Below are 13,847 nucleotides of genomic sequence, written 5' to 3'. Positions count from 1 at the left end.
TAATCTGCTGTGGTAATAATCTTCTTTATCAGTGCTTGACACCCACCGCAAAGTGTTGCTATTGCAAACTTTTATTTTCATCAGTTGCAGTGCGTGATGCGGACGGCACGGCGGGAATGAGGTTCCGAATCGTGAACGGAACGGAAGCAACGATTGTCACCTATCCGTTCGTTGTGTCCGTGCAAAAGTGGACACCAAGGCTAAAGCAACACATTTGCGGCGGAACGCTTATTAGCGAGCGCTGGATCCTAACGGCGGCCCATTGCGTCGAGTAAAGGCATCATTGCGATAACGTTCTTTCAGACCTAATTCTAACGATTTTATGATCTGCAATATCTCACCAGCAAGATCACGGCCGGCACGGTGATGGTTCGTGCCAACTCATCCTTCTACAACCGCGGTGGAAAGCTGCATCGTGTCGAGCGAGTTATACGGCATGCACTTTTTTCCTACGCCACGGGTGACTATGACTATGGCCTGTTGAAGCTGAAGCAACGCTTCGTGCGCGGAACGTTTGTGAAACTGCCCTCGCAAAGGAAACGCTTCCCACCGGCGGAACGGTGCAGGGCTATGGGATGGGGTTATACAAAGGGTCCGGCTGGCAGGGAACAGTTGCGGCAGGTTGTTCTGCCGATTGTGTCCCAGGCGGTATGCCAGAAGGCATACGAAGCTACCGACAAGATAACGGCCCGCATGCTTTGTGCTGGTTATGCGGAAGGCATGCGAGATGCGTGCGATGTAAGTAGGCAGTATGTACAACTAGAGAAGGATAGCTTTTCTACCGCGTGTCTTGCTCTGTGCTAGGGAGATTCTGGAGGACCGTTGATCTGCCGTGGTCTTCAAGCGGGTGTCATTTCCTGGGCAATTGGCTGCGCTCAACCAAACCAATATGGAGTCTACAGCAGCATTGCGGAGGGTCGTGAATGGATCCGAAACCTTACGGGTGTGTAGTGAAAATATGGTGTTTTAGTTGATGATAATAAAATATAACTTAAATACAGGTAGTTACCGAGATACACGGTACCTTTTACAGATGAATTGGGAGATTCGTGACTTTTAAATTTGACAGCTGCGTTAGTTTATAGCACAATTTGTACAATACATTTCATTATTTTTTTATTATTTTTTTTTTTCAAAACATCATCTGAATTGCTGAATAAAATGCGAGAAAAAATTATAATTCACGTTGCAACTTTCAGATATAAACCATTTTACTCTCGGATTCGACATACGAGGAAATTCGAGGTAATCGGATCATGTGAGTCACGGGGTCTACATGTGCTCTTATTTTTTATTATTGAAAAAAATAAAGTCATTATTAAAGCCAATTGAATACAATACTCATATCTTTTTAATTTCTTGTTCCTGAAAAATAAATGATTAGAAACGAATCCACGGCAATTAGTGTTTCTGCCCTGCTGTGATTCGAAATAAAACCAAACCGCCTAAAAGTATGCAAATGTTTATACATTTTCGAACGTAACGCCGCGGACGGAACGATTACCGATCTTTAACGGCCACACAATTAAGTTAAATCAGTTTTATTTGAAATCAAGCAAGAATGCAAATGGCACACTAAATGTATAAGGAAAGGAAAGAAAAAAAAAATATCGGCACAGCAAACTTTCGCTATAATTGGCTGGGTAACTTTCTGCAAATCCCATAAGCGGTCGTTCGGTGCCGTTACACACGCCGAAACGCGCGCAAGGGGGAAACAATTTTTACAAGGAAAGCAAAATCACAAAACTGCCCCCGAGCGCCAGGACGCGGCAAAACCGAAGAAGGTGGCTACAAAGTTACAACTTTTGCCTCAATGTTTACTTCGTGTTGTTAGGCTGCCGGCAAGGGTGGAAACACAAAAAACCTCGAGTGTGCCCGGTGTGTTTTTTTGGGGGCGGTGGCAAGAAAGCTAATTTTATTAATTAATTTCACACCGTGGCTTGGCCCCGTGTGTTTCAGCCACGATTCGCTGCAACGATTGGCGGTGTAATTTTTATTAATTGAGTGTCTTTTTCCTCAGCGTTTTAGGCAATGTTTTGCTTGCTCACGTTTCTTCTTGGTGAATGTTCCTGCTAATAGGTGGGTTCTGCGGAATGATGCTCGTTCAACTGAGCTAATTGAGGAGCTCTGGTAATAAAGGTGGTGCAACAACTCTGAATGCAGTTCGGTAGAATACGGTACCAAAAAAAAATCGATTCGATGTGAGTGTTTTTTGTACTCTCCAGAATATACTGAAACTAAAACAGCAGCACTGTTGTTTTGAAAACAGTCGAATTGGATACTTTATGTTCCTGCAACAGATAGGCCAAACGGCAGTACGTGCGCTCGATAGCTTTCGGTTGCCCCGGGAGACAGAATTGTTCAGTGAATATTTAAAGACATCGGCATGCTTTCCCAAGAGTATCCGATAGGACGATCGATTTGTACTGCTTTGGAACAGCCCAAAGGGATTTTATAAATGCATACACAACCGGATCGTTCTGCCCTCGTACGGTTGTGTAGTCATAGGATGGAAAAGGCGTACATGATATCGAAACAAGCGACCCCGTGGTATGTGGAGAATCCGGAACGATTGTGCAGCATTATCGATGTTCTGCAACCGATCGGACACCGGGCTGGTGCATTCCATGTTTCCAGCATCAAACGGACCAAACCAGAAAAGGAACAAAAATTAATCCTTTTCCAAATGAATGCAATATCAACATAGCGTACCACGCTTGAGCTTATGAGCAGGGCACACACATCTTTGAACACATTTTTACCGTTTAGTTTGTTTCATGTTTTGCTGTGTTGGATTTGTTTGTGATTCCGAATTTAAAGCAATTCTTAACGATTTGTTCGCATCATCAAACGAATTTAGAGAGAAAGTTTTGCACCTTCCGTACCCCGGTACCGACCGGCCACAACAAATGCCGCAGCTTATCGATAGCAATAAACTGTCGTTTCGAAACATCATTGCTGATAATGGGTACATTCTATCGTTTCGTCACGTACCGGTAATTTGGAACGCTCCAAAGTTTTAATGGCTGTATTACTTTACCGAAAATCACTGTGTGCTGGGAATTGTACTTTACTGTTTACTGTGTGGTAGCTTAATATTCAAAGTTATAAATTGTGATACACGATCGAAATGAGAGAACCATTAGAACGGGGGAAAATTGGCCACATTGTCACGATATTTTCCTGGGAGGGAAATATGTTTTGCTTTTAAGTGAAACAAATGTTTTAGTAGAATTTTAAGGAATGGATTTGTTATACGATCTCTTCAGAGATAATTAAGTGCGAGAAAAATAGATAAAGCGTGTTTGAAACACGCACAGATAAAAGATTGAATAAAATACCTAAATCAAGAAAAAAAAGTACTCCTAAAGTTATGCAATTGTGTAACGAATCACACCTTTTAGAATTAAAGTTTTTTACTTATGATCTAATTTTATGTTTATTTTAATTTTTCACTACTTACAACATTTTTAAAGTCCAATTAAGTACCATTACTGTTGGGACTTTTCAAACACAGAAACGTGTCATTATCTTTTACGTATGATAGCGACACTTTTCACCTCATTAACCTCAAAAGCGCCAACAATGGCGGTAAAGGAAATGATGAACAGGGTAAGTAATTGAGTATCATGTGTGCTAGCACAAAGGTTTGTTCGAACAAGAGAAAAGAGGACAATTAGGGGAGTATGGTAGGTCGAAGAGCTGGTCAAAGAGGTCGATGGATGATAACAATCGAAAAGAGGATGTAATGAGTGAGCTTGTATCTATCCGTTGTTAGATGTAGCAGAAACTTAGAAAGTTATCAAACATTTGAATAAGACATATTGCCTCAAATTAATTGATTTACAGAGACATAATTTTTAGAACGCATCCATCCAACATTTGAAGCTTTAAAATGACTGGAGCACAATCGTACCAGTATATTTTGCTCCATTTCCATAAGCAGCCATGAAAATCAATCATCTGTCATTCTTCCGAATCCGTCAAAAGCCCCAAAATTGTACAGACATTGCAAAAACGGGAAACCACTCACAAAAGTACTTAAAAGATGGATTTTCTTTTGCGGCAACGGGGGCCCAGCGAGCCGAACGAAAACACACTGGCCTACATTTAGGCGTACCGTTTTCCCTTCCAGCGTGATGATCCCGAAAATGGCTGGTTAGAATATTGTAGACCAGGAAGAGCAAAAGGGCATTGGGATTGGTGAAAAAAAACAACAACAACTGCGCGCAAAATGAAAAGCTTCGGTCGCTCACTGCCTGGCATAATTTCCCGCTCGTCAATCAAATAAAAAATGCTAATTTCAGTGCTTTCCCATCCGAACAATACCCCCACGCCGGTTGGGTGTTACCACCCATCGGGTTGGGTAACGAAAGAATGGCAAACGCTAGGCGCTGCAGATGGTAAAAGTGCGATTGCTTGCCCTTAGTAGTGGCTGGCAAGAACAAAGCAATAGCAAGCGTTTAGTTGGTATTTGCTTACCCTTCGCATCACCCCGTACATACAGCCTGCCATCAAAGGGGCCAATTTTCACGCTTTTCATCACGGAACAGCCGGGATGGTGACGGGTTTGGTGCCGTGACGTGAAAAACAAACTTCTTGTATTCTGTCTGGTGAAGCAAAACCGAGCTCTTTACTTTACTTTTTGCACTGTTACACCCTTCAATCGCCTCGTGCTAATGGACGGCACGGGCAGAAGTGAAAAGATCGATTCGTTACAGCGGATAGAAAATTTATCGCTAAGAAGCCCCGGAAAAAAGGTTTTCCTTTTTTAATTAAAGAGTCAACCGCGGGTGGTTCGTTGTAAAATTCCGGAAGAAGTTGAAAGTTTTAATATTTTGCGAAAGAATAGTTTACAACTGTTTAGAAACAATGAAAATAAAAATGAATCAACGTATAAATATAAAAGTTGATAATAAATGAATTATTAAATTAAATAAATAATGTATTAAACTCTCTATGATTATGAAGGTATGGCGTATGGCGAATAGTATGGCGAAGAATACTATCAGCCACATTTAGCGCTGAAAAAAGTATAAAAATAAAAATAGTCGAGTAGAATGATTTATAAATAAATATAATAATCAATTTGTTATTAAGCTGATAGTGTTAATAATTTTCAAACGAAAGAAAATATAAAATATCGATTTCATTATTTATATTTATTCACTGCAGAACGGGAAAGTTCATGCATTTTGATGGGAAATTTATACAATGTATAAATACAGTAATAATTTCAATGTGCTATTTCAACCAAACGATTGCAAATGTGGACATTGTGGACTTTGCAGGACATTGTCCCGCATATCAACAAACCCATTCAAGGTTATGTCTGACAAAGGGTTGGAGAAACAAACATTAACATAGCGCTGTGGTTTAGTTGTGTCAGTGTTGATTCAATTTTCCACTGCCCGCTACCCGTCCCAGATACAATCGGTTTGGAGTTGGAACTCTCCGAACGTAAATAAAACGGTCTGTTGAAGGTTAAACAATAACTCCAAAGCCACAACAATTGTGGTCTTGATGGGTTGAACACATCACTATTACAGCATAAGTTGGGTGTTTATCGAAAAATAATTTCAATTTGAATATGAGCGCATTAAGAGTCCATTAGCTGGGGATTCTTTTAATAAACATCGTTCATATAGAAAGTTCATAAAAGTTTAAACGGAATGGTAAGCAATGTTTGCTTACCAGCGAAACTTTTTGGCCCAGGGATGGAAACAAAACCTTAAGTACGTTGACTTTCCAGCACACCGAAAACAATTCAAACACGCTTCATTTTGTGGACTTTTTAACTACTTTCACAGCAAAATGCTACCAAACCGTTGATTTAGGATTCACTGCCGATTCCCTGCCAACCAAAACAATCGGACTTTTTCAAATTCAATCCCCGCAAGTCGAACGTGCATTAAAATTTCACTTTATTCGCTTCGAGCGAAAGGGTAGCATAATGATTGCGATGAAGCAACGTAGGTTTCGGTTGTAGCTTTTGAGGTTTCTATGTTTTTTTCGTACCGGGCTGTCAGTTGAATTATTTCTATCCAGTTCCAACATGTCTTTGCTGCTTACCGTGGCGCAGCTAGAGGGATCCATACGGTGAAAGTCCGATGGGTAGACTTTTCTCGCCCAACACAAAAGTTAGCCCTCGTGTGGTGTTTTTGTTCCCCCATTTCGCCATTGTGTTGTTGAGGACGTAATGAATTATTTAATTTTATTTCTTTCCTGGCGTTTAACTTCTGGTTTGCGATTGAGTTTCTTTTTTTTCCGTTCGAAGCTGATTGTTGTGATGGATTAGTTTGCTGCTGGTTGTGAGTTTTCCTTGCAAAAATAAACATATACAACGGGGCTTAACACCAGTTTGAGAGTCTTTCATTTACGAAAAAAATAAAAGCATACAAATAAAACTTTAATTTAATTGATAAAATTGGTCAAACGAAATAAACGTTTGGGAAGCAATACAACAATAGAAAGCAAACGAGCAAACAAAATGGTCGACTTTGGAAATGTCGATAGAGAGGTATGATGACAAATTAAGAACGTTTTTAAGAAAGGTTATAGCAACGCCTTAACCAGAAAGTATAAACGAAACGGAGGAATGAACAACAAATGAACTTCCATGACAGAGCGAATTACACTACAATGAACGGAAAGCAAAATTTTGCTCATCATCAAAAAATTAAATATAAGTGGTAGAAAATGTTCCTTTTTAATTATATTTGTATATACATTTAAAAGCAATCCTTTGACAAATTGCAAAAAAAAGGGGTTGATTAGAATTATATTATCCTCTGCATTTAGCTGTCGGTCGATGAAAGAAGCGTTTCAATCAACATTTAATGCTATCGTATCGTTAATAAAAGAGCTCACAATAGCTCTTAATAGCTAATAGTGGATAGTAATCAACATTCAATAATCTCCCATTCAATTTCCCATCTGTTTGAAGTCAAACCTATCCCGGCTGATTACGGTTATTGCTGCGCTTTAAGCTTTCCCACACTGGAATTTATCAATTTAAGGCACCGTTTTTCGCCAACCTTTTAAAACCATCACGTCACATCGAGTAGAAAATGCTGGAGATCCTTTTTTTCTATCGTTTTTTTTGTTGCAATCACTTCCTCCCGATCGGTAAGTTTAGTCACGTTCGGCCGAGATGTGTGAAAACATCTGCAAAGCTCTCGCAACAAACAGCAATCCAACCCACGCGCTGGAAAACGTTATCCTTGAGGAAAGCATTATATTGCAGCTCGCGTTGACACGGCCAGCCGTTTCCTACCGACCTCTAGGTGCTGTGCGCACCGGGAAAATGGGGTCGTCATGTTTTCCTTGCCAGCCCCAATCCCGCATAGCTCCACGTAAAAAGCTGGTGCCTTTGGGAGTGGATGTTTCCCCCATCAGCTCGATCGCCGGAAAGGTGGAAACAAATGGAAAGTGTAAAGGATCTATTTGTTGCGCTGCACGGGACGTGCGACGTAGCCGCGGGGACATTAGAAAAGAAATCTTGCTTGCTTTTTGCTTTTCTTTTTCTGCCATCGACGCGTTAGGAAGTAACACCCGCCGACGCCATCGGTATAAAAGCTTGTTCGCTGCAAGTGCTGATTGTGTGTGGGAAAGGTAACACCATCGTTGAGTCATCTAGTCGAACAAACAATTGATACTCGATGGCTTCGAGCGTCGGTTGGCGATTGTAATGGTTTCTTAGCCGTTTAGCCGGTGAGCTGAGGATGTTTTTGTAAAGGACCGGGCGCCTCCATGTGGCCATGATATTGGAGACGTGACTGTGCGTAGAAGTGGTAGTTGCCTGTGTATCATATGGAACATTTTAAAAGGGTTCACGCATGCTTCCGCGAATCTTTTATGAAAATCCGTTGACATTCAAAACGGTTTTTTTTAAATATTGAAGTACACTATACAGAAGGGACTAGTGTTGGGTGAATCTGATTCTGATTCATAAATCTGAAAGAATCTTTGAATTGTATGAACGAATCTGAATCTCTGTATGAATTCTCGAAGATTCTTAAATCTATCGAGATACTTTAAGGGTTCATGAACTTTTAAGCATTCATTAACCTTTATCGAATCGATAGGAATTGACTCCTGATTGGAATGACTCCTCGCTAAAGATTCATATGAAAGAGATTTATGAATTGTCAAAGATTAATAAATCTTCAGAGATACTCCAGAGATTTATTAATCGAACCGGATTCATCATTTTTTTGATAATTAACTCCTGGTGTCCTTGGATGACTCCTCGCTAAAGATTCGTATGAACGAGATTTAGGAATCCTCACATGATTCTTTCAGGATTTATTAAGCTTCGAGGATTCATGAATTTATTAATACGATACAATACGATTAATCAAGCACAACACTAAAAGGAACATTAGAAATATTTATGTAGCACATGTACTACGTGCAATGAATTATTTCTGGAAACTTGCACCATGTTTCTTGTTTCAATTTTGTAACTCCAGCTCTGTGATCAATCATCATCTCTTAGCTATTGTTTTCTGCCCCCTCAAAACCCAAACACCGGGTCAAGGTTTTTGCGTTAAAAATTCAGGAAATTTGCAAAATGCGTAGAAAGTACAAAAATACATCCAATGCCTCGTGGCAAACACGTACGCACCCGATACGGCACTACACAATCGTAGGTAGCCGTACCGTACCGAGTGACATCTGAGCAAATTCCCATAGCCGTAGGCTTATCACAATGCAATGCCGAGGTTTGCGCGCGTATGATAAAAATAATTCTGATGCTTTTAAAATGAAGACGGTATACCGTGTACCACCGGGATGCGTAAATCCAAAATGGCTCCAGGGGGCCTTTTAGTGAATCATGTATAGGATTTCGCTTCAATTTCGCATGCGCTGAGAGCCATGTTCGATGGTATTTATTGTGTTGTGTTTCCGTTGGATTAATGAAAGTGCTTCCAGGGAAGCGAGTAAGTGTGTAGCAAAACCAAACACCATTTGCAATCAACAACAAGAAAATGGTACCGTAAACATGAATAATACAATTGCTTACCGGTAATGGTTGAATACGGTTAAAATTGCTTTAATTAATAAAATTTACAATGAAACACCGTCGTTTCCACCGTCATTTTCCAACAGCCAGATCGAAAAACTACAAGGTTATTAGTGTTATTTATTCATGTTTCTAATTTTTTTATTGGTTGACTATTTCGCTTGTTTACTTATGTTTTTATTTGTTTCATTCGACTCCAGCCTGGTAACTGGACGATTTAACCGACTTCCTGGATTGTTTACTTAAAGCTCCCCAGATTTCCATCTGACACACAGTTGGTTTGGTTCTCTATGTTTTCGATTCACAACGAATGCAAGGTCCCCAATTTGAACCAGCTCAAGACGGTAATCTTCAAATTCTCCAACAAAATACCTAGGCTTTTCGTGCGTTCCGTTTGCAACGCTGTCGAGAAACGTATTAATACTTGTGAAGAAGTACACCGTGCGGGATATTGCAAAAGAACTGTTGCAAACATTTCTTTGTTCAAAGTTAACAAAGTCTTACAAAATTAAACAGATAAATAATTCAAATGTCAAATGTTTGTCAAATGTCAAAAATTCAGTCAAATGTTTTTAGTTTATTAGTTCAGTTATTGAAAGTGTATTTGTATTTATTGAACATCGTGCATACAAGAGATGGCTTTTGGAACTAGTAATGCCAAGCAAAGACTTCCGGCTAAATGGCGATCTTCCCAAAGTTAGTATTAATTTAACTCCTTGTCTAAAATAATATTATTACATGAAGTTTTAATATTATAAAATTACATAATCTACCAAAACACCAATGAAGAATTAATCCTTGAATGCTGAAGGTTCCAAAACAATAGCTGATGAGCATGAGAATCCGCATGAAGCTTTTCATTTCAACTCGTCGCTTAAATAATGCAAATTAAATCTTCACCAACTCTGTCACCATAAGGTGGAGGAAAAAATCCCTAATCCGTTTCTTTGGTGGGTTGATAATAAGACACAAGCTTCAATGTGGGTGTATCTCTGTACTCTCATGTCTGTAGAGTGGATTGGTCGGGCAAATACTTTCATTTCACAAATTTCTAACCACGACACCGGGTTCGTATGTTCTCATCCTTTGCAAGGGAGATAAAGAAACAAATGTGAGTTTCATAATTTTATTATCCGTTCCGAGGGGTGGTTTTGTTGCTGAAGCAGTTATTATGTGTCACTTTTTATTGCGTAGATGAGTGTCTCGGTCACGGTACATGTAAAGAAGGAGGAATGTGTGTTTTTTAACGTTCTTCTACGTTACTCCTCATCAGTACCAAAACACACAAAGAACGCGTGTCGTATGTGTCGAAAATGAGCCCAAATTAAATTACATTTTACATTTGGTGCACGCAAAAGTGTGAAAGTTTTGTGCTAACGGTGACACGATAGCGATCATGTCGTCGGTTTATTGAGTGTGCATTTGTGTCGTAAATAAGGCATCACGCTCTCAAGAGGAATTTCGAATGATAAGTAACATTCTTGCATAACCTTTCAGTAACAACCTTTTCTTTTACACGGCTGATTTGTTTCGCTTTTTGCACTCCCTAAACAGCTTCATACGGTAATGACAATAACGGTAATACAATTTCCTAATGCTAGCTAATCAAATTCAGCACCAAATTAGCTTTCTGTGTTTGCGATAATACAATGGCGTATGCAACACCGATTTGTGTGAGCATGTCAAACAGCTCATTAGCATAATTTCATCGATATATTTCTAATGAGAAAATGCCGTTCCAGATTAAACACTGTCAAATGCCAAAAGCTCCATTCAGCACGAATAAAAACCATGTTCGGTTGCAACACAAAGCAGGGGCTAATGTCATTTGCAAAATTAACTCCTGAATCCCCTCCCGCCCCGGCCTTACCAGCAACAAGCCACCGAGCGCCAATGTTCCACCGGTGGCCGCAAACACACCGAAAGGGATTATGTGCCGCACCGTTCCAGTCATCATCGGTCCTGCCATCGGTGCTGTGGTGGTTGCGTTGCGATAAAACATACCGACAATTGGTGCTGATACTGCGTAAAATATTATGCTATCGTAAACGAAACTTCCGATCAATATTGGTATCACGTTGCTTAGCAAGCGGCCATGTTATTTTTTTTTTTCTTTCAGATCCAACCAGTTTAGCTCGCTATTATTGGGAAAGATCAAAACGCATATCCAGACTAATGCTGACAGCTTACAACTCCATCGTTCGGTGCACTCTGCAGCGTTTTCCAACTAAAGTCGGATGGCTGATGGTGGCTTTCGATTGCATGTACTTCGATATTGAAGTAGTAGTTCGAATTTCATACAGAAATATATTGCTGTTCGGTGCAATTATTTCTACAGAACTGCATCATAAATTTGAAATGAGGTTCCGTAGAATACTATCTAATTTCCACGGGGAATCAACAGCTCGATGGATACGTTCGGATAATTAATTTTATTTTTTTTTTCCTGTCAATTCAACTCATGCTCTGATAAACCGTCAGAGAATTTTGATGAAATCAATTCCACAATATTCGATCGTGAGTCGTATTTTTCACTTCATCGCACTAGTTCTGAAAATTGATTGCGTACAATAAGTATTGTACGTTTACATAAAACATCTGCAGTCCATGGCGACGATCAAAAATGGCGCATCTAATTCGTTGTAAGATTGTGGCTCGTGGATTTTGTCATTGAAGCGTCTCCTTCGATCATCGTCAACATTATTTATGTTTTGCACAAAGACCACATATCCAAGGCGTGTGTGAGTACCGGAACTGTACTGTTTCTTCGTATAATTCGTACTTATTTTTATTTCCTTTTGTCTAAAATAGCATAACTTGAGGCGCAAACACTTAACGCACGTATTGGTTCCGGAAGTTATCTGGTTATTCTCATAAATCGACCTCTTGGAGCAAGCGAAATATGTTTAGAGCTGCTTCCAATGCAGCAGCAAGTTGTCGCCGAACTAAGAATGATATGGTATCAAATGTTAGGAAAACCACCTAGTGGTGGCCAGTCCATTCTCTTCCTGGTATTCTGAACGAAGGCATGAGGAAATTTCAATTCTTAAAGCTCATCGCAAAATTACAAGACCTGCATTCCCAGTGTGCTGAGTGTAACAACGTAAATAACTTTTTTTTTAATCTTATGTCTGTTCTTAGTAGAATTTATATAGTGATGATATGACTAATGATTGGGGCATCCACAAACGACCGTAGCTAGTTTACAACCGATCGATGAACCATTTACGCAAACAAGGCTATAGGATTGTATTTACAATTATTGGAATTCAACACAATTACCAGACCAGATTACACAAAATGAAAGATATCAAATCATTTGTTAAAATTGTACTAGATCGTAGGTATGCAATCTGCATTATTTTTATGATCATTTTTTAATAGAATGGAAATGTATTTAGCATGCTTTTCTGAGAAAAAATGTTACGGAATGTTAAATATTCTAGATTTTCGATACAGAATCATGTTAGAAAAGCCAACTGTGACATGCTGAATTATATCGTTACCTATCAACGCTGTCAGCAGCTAAAAGGTTTCGTTACTTGTTAGTAAGGAGAAAAAACGAACTACCAGGTCCATTAAAAAATTTCCTATAAAAATCGATCAGTGCCATGGTTCAGTGCAACAGAACACGAGCAGGGTACGGTGATCCTGCTATTTGCATAGCGTTTTGCATTTTAAAACGTTTTTCAGGTGAACTGATGCTTGGCGTACGAATAATAAAAAAAATAACTGCGCTGGAAACACCAACGGATGGGTAAACATAAATAAAACGTGTAGCATAGCAAGTGGGACATAAAATTAATATTCTGCAGCGTAGGGAAAATAGAAACAACCACAGCCACTGATGCCACGTCGGTTTGGTGCGGTGGCAATAGTTAGCCTTCGGGAGCGTACCAAACAAAATGACAATCTCGCGCACGTAATTCAGAAGGAAGAGGATCATGAGCTAATGTTTTGCTATCGCGTTCGTTTAGTGTGGTATGCACTGGGAGGTAGGGAAAAATCAACAAAGTGTTATTATTTATTGAAGCTCTCGCAGCTCCCTGTACGGCGAGAATAAAAATGATTTGTTTGGTGTTGTCCATACGCTTAGATGAATAAATGTGGGAATGAATTAAATTTAGTGTGTTTTCTCACCACAAACAAATTTCTCGGAACTGTCTGTGATGTTCGGAAAAAATGTGTCCATGATGAGTTCTAGTAGTCTCTGCCATTATTTATTATTAAATATTGGACAACTTTGCGCGTACATTTATTGAAACGGGCTGCATTAAAACCCTGCCGATGCTCGGACCTGTATATGTAAAGCTGATTAAAGCTTTTTATCTATCTAAAACGATTATTTATTCAACCGACCACAGGTTGGTAACGGGGACATAAGTTTAACACTCCGGTGACTTACCCTGACCGCACGGCAGTGTAAACGAACCGCTTTGCTAGCAGAAACCCTAGGTCCGACGATAATAAGATCAAAGCAAACACACTATGAATGCGGGAGCAGCGTCGAACGGGGACGCTGCAAACCCTTTCGATTATCTTTCTAATCAACCGAAAGCCAAGATGAAACGTAAGCACCTGTCGGAAAATGCGGTTCCAAAACAGGTCATCGATGCCGTTTTTATGCCCGGTTTCTTCGGGCGGGGTATTTTCGAAAAAACACCCGCCATCATCCCGCCTACCGCTCGTCGGTGCATCGATTATTTAACCACCGAGCAGGGCAAAATGGTTGTGGACCGTGTTGGTGGTAAACTTCGCTGGCTTCACTCAGGTATACAATACATGTATTGATAGCAACTTCACGGTGTCCTTTTTCTTT

The 13,847-nt window shown here is 39.8% G+C and overlaps 1 protein-coding gene across 1 annotated transcript; it reads left to right on the top strand.

The window, feature by feature from the left end:
* The first annotated feature begins 116 nt into the window (after positions 1–116).
* Positions 117–951, top strand: LOC128718589 (trypsin-4-like). Its single transcript, XM_053812211.1, has 3 exons — positions 117–271; positions 345–738; positions 805–951. Exons 1-3 carry the CDS (start codon positions 117–119, stop codon positions 949–951), a joined length of 696 nt encoding a protein of 231 aa, XP_053668186.1.
* The last annotated feature ends 12,896 nt before the right edge of the window (positions 952–13,847 follow it).

The sequence above is a fragment of the Anopheles marshallii genome, chromosome 2 (genome assembly GCF_943734725.1).
Source record: "Anopheles marshallii chromosome 2, idAnoMarsDA_429_01, whole genome shotgun sequence".
Classification (NCBI taxonomy): Eukaryota; Metazoa; Arthropoda; class Insecta; order Diptera; family Culicidae; genus Anopheles; species Anopheles marshallii.
This window is presented reverse-complemented; position numbering and strand designations above follow the sequence as displayed.

Coding starts and splice junctions, on each gene's coding strand:
- LOC128718589 (XM_053812211.1), top strand. CDS start 117: ATGAGGTTCCGAATCGTGAACGGAACGGAAGCAACGATTGTCACCTAT. Junction 272..344: donor ACGGCGGCCCATTGCGTCGA/GTAAAGGCATCA, acceptor ATATCTCACCAG/CAAGATCACGGCCGGCACGG. Junction 739..804: donor GCATGCGAGATGCGTGCGAT/GTAAGTAGGCAG, acceptor GCTCTGTGCTAG/GGAGATTCTGGAGGACCGTT.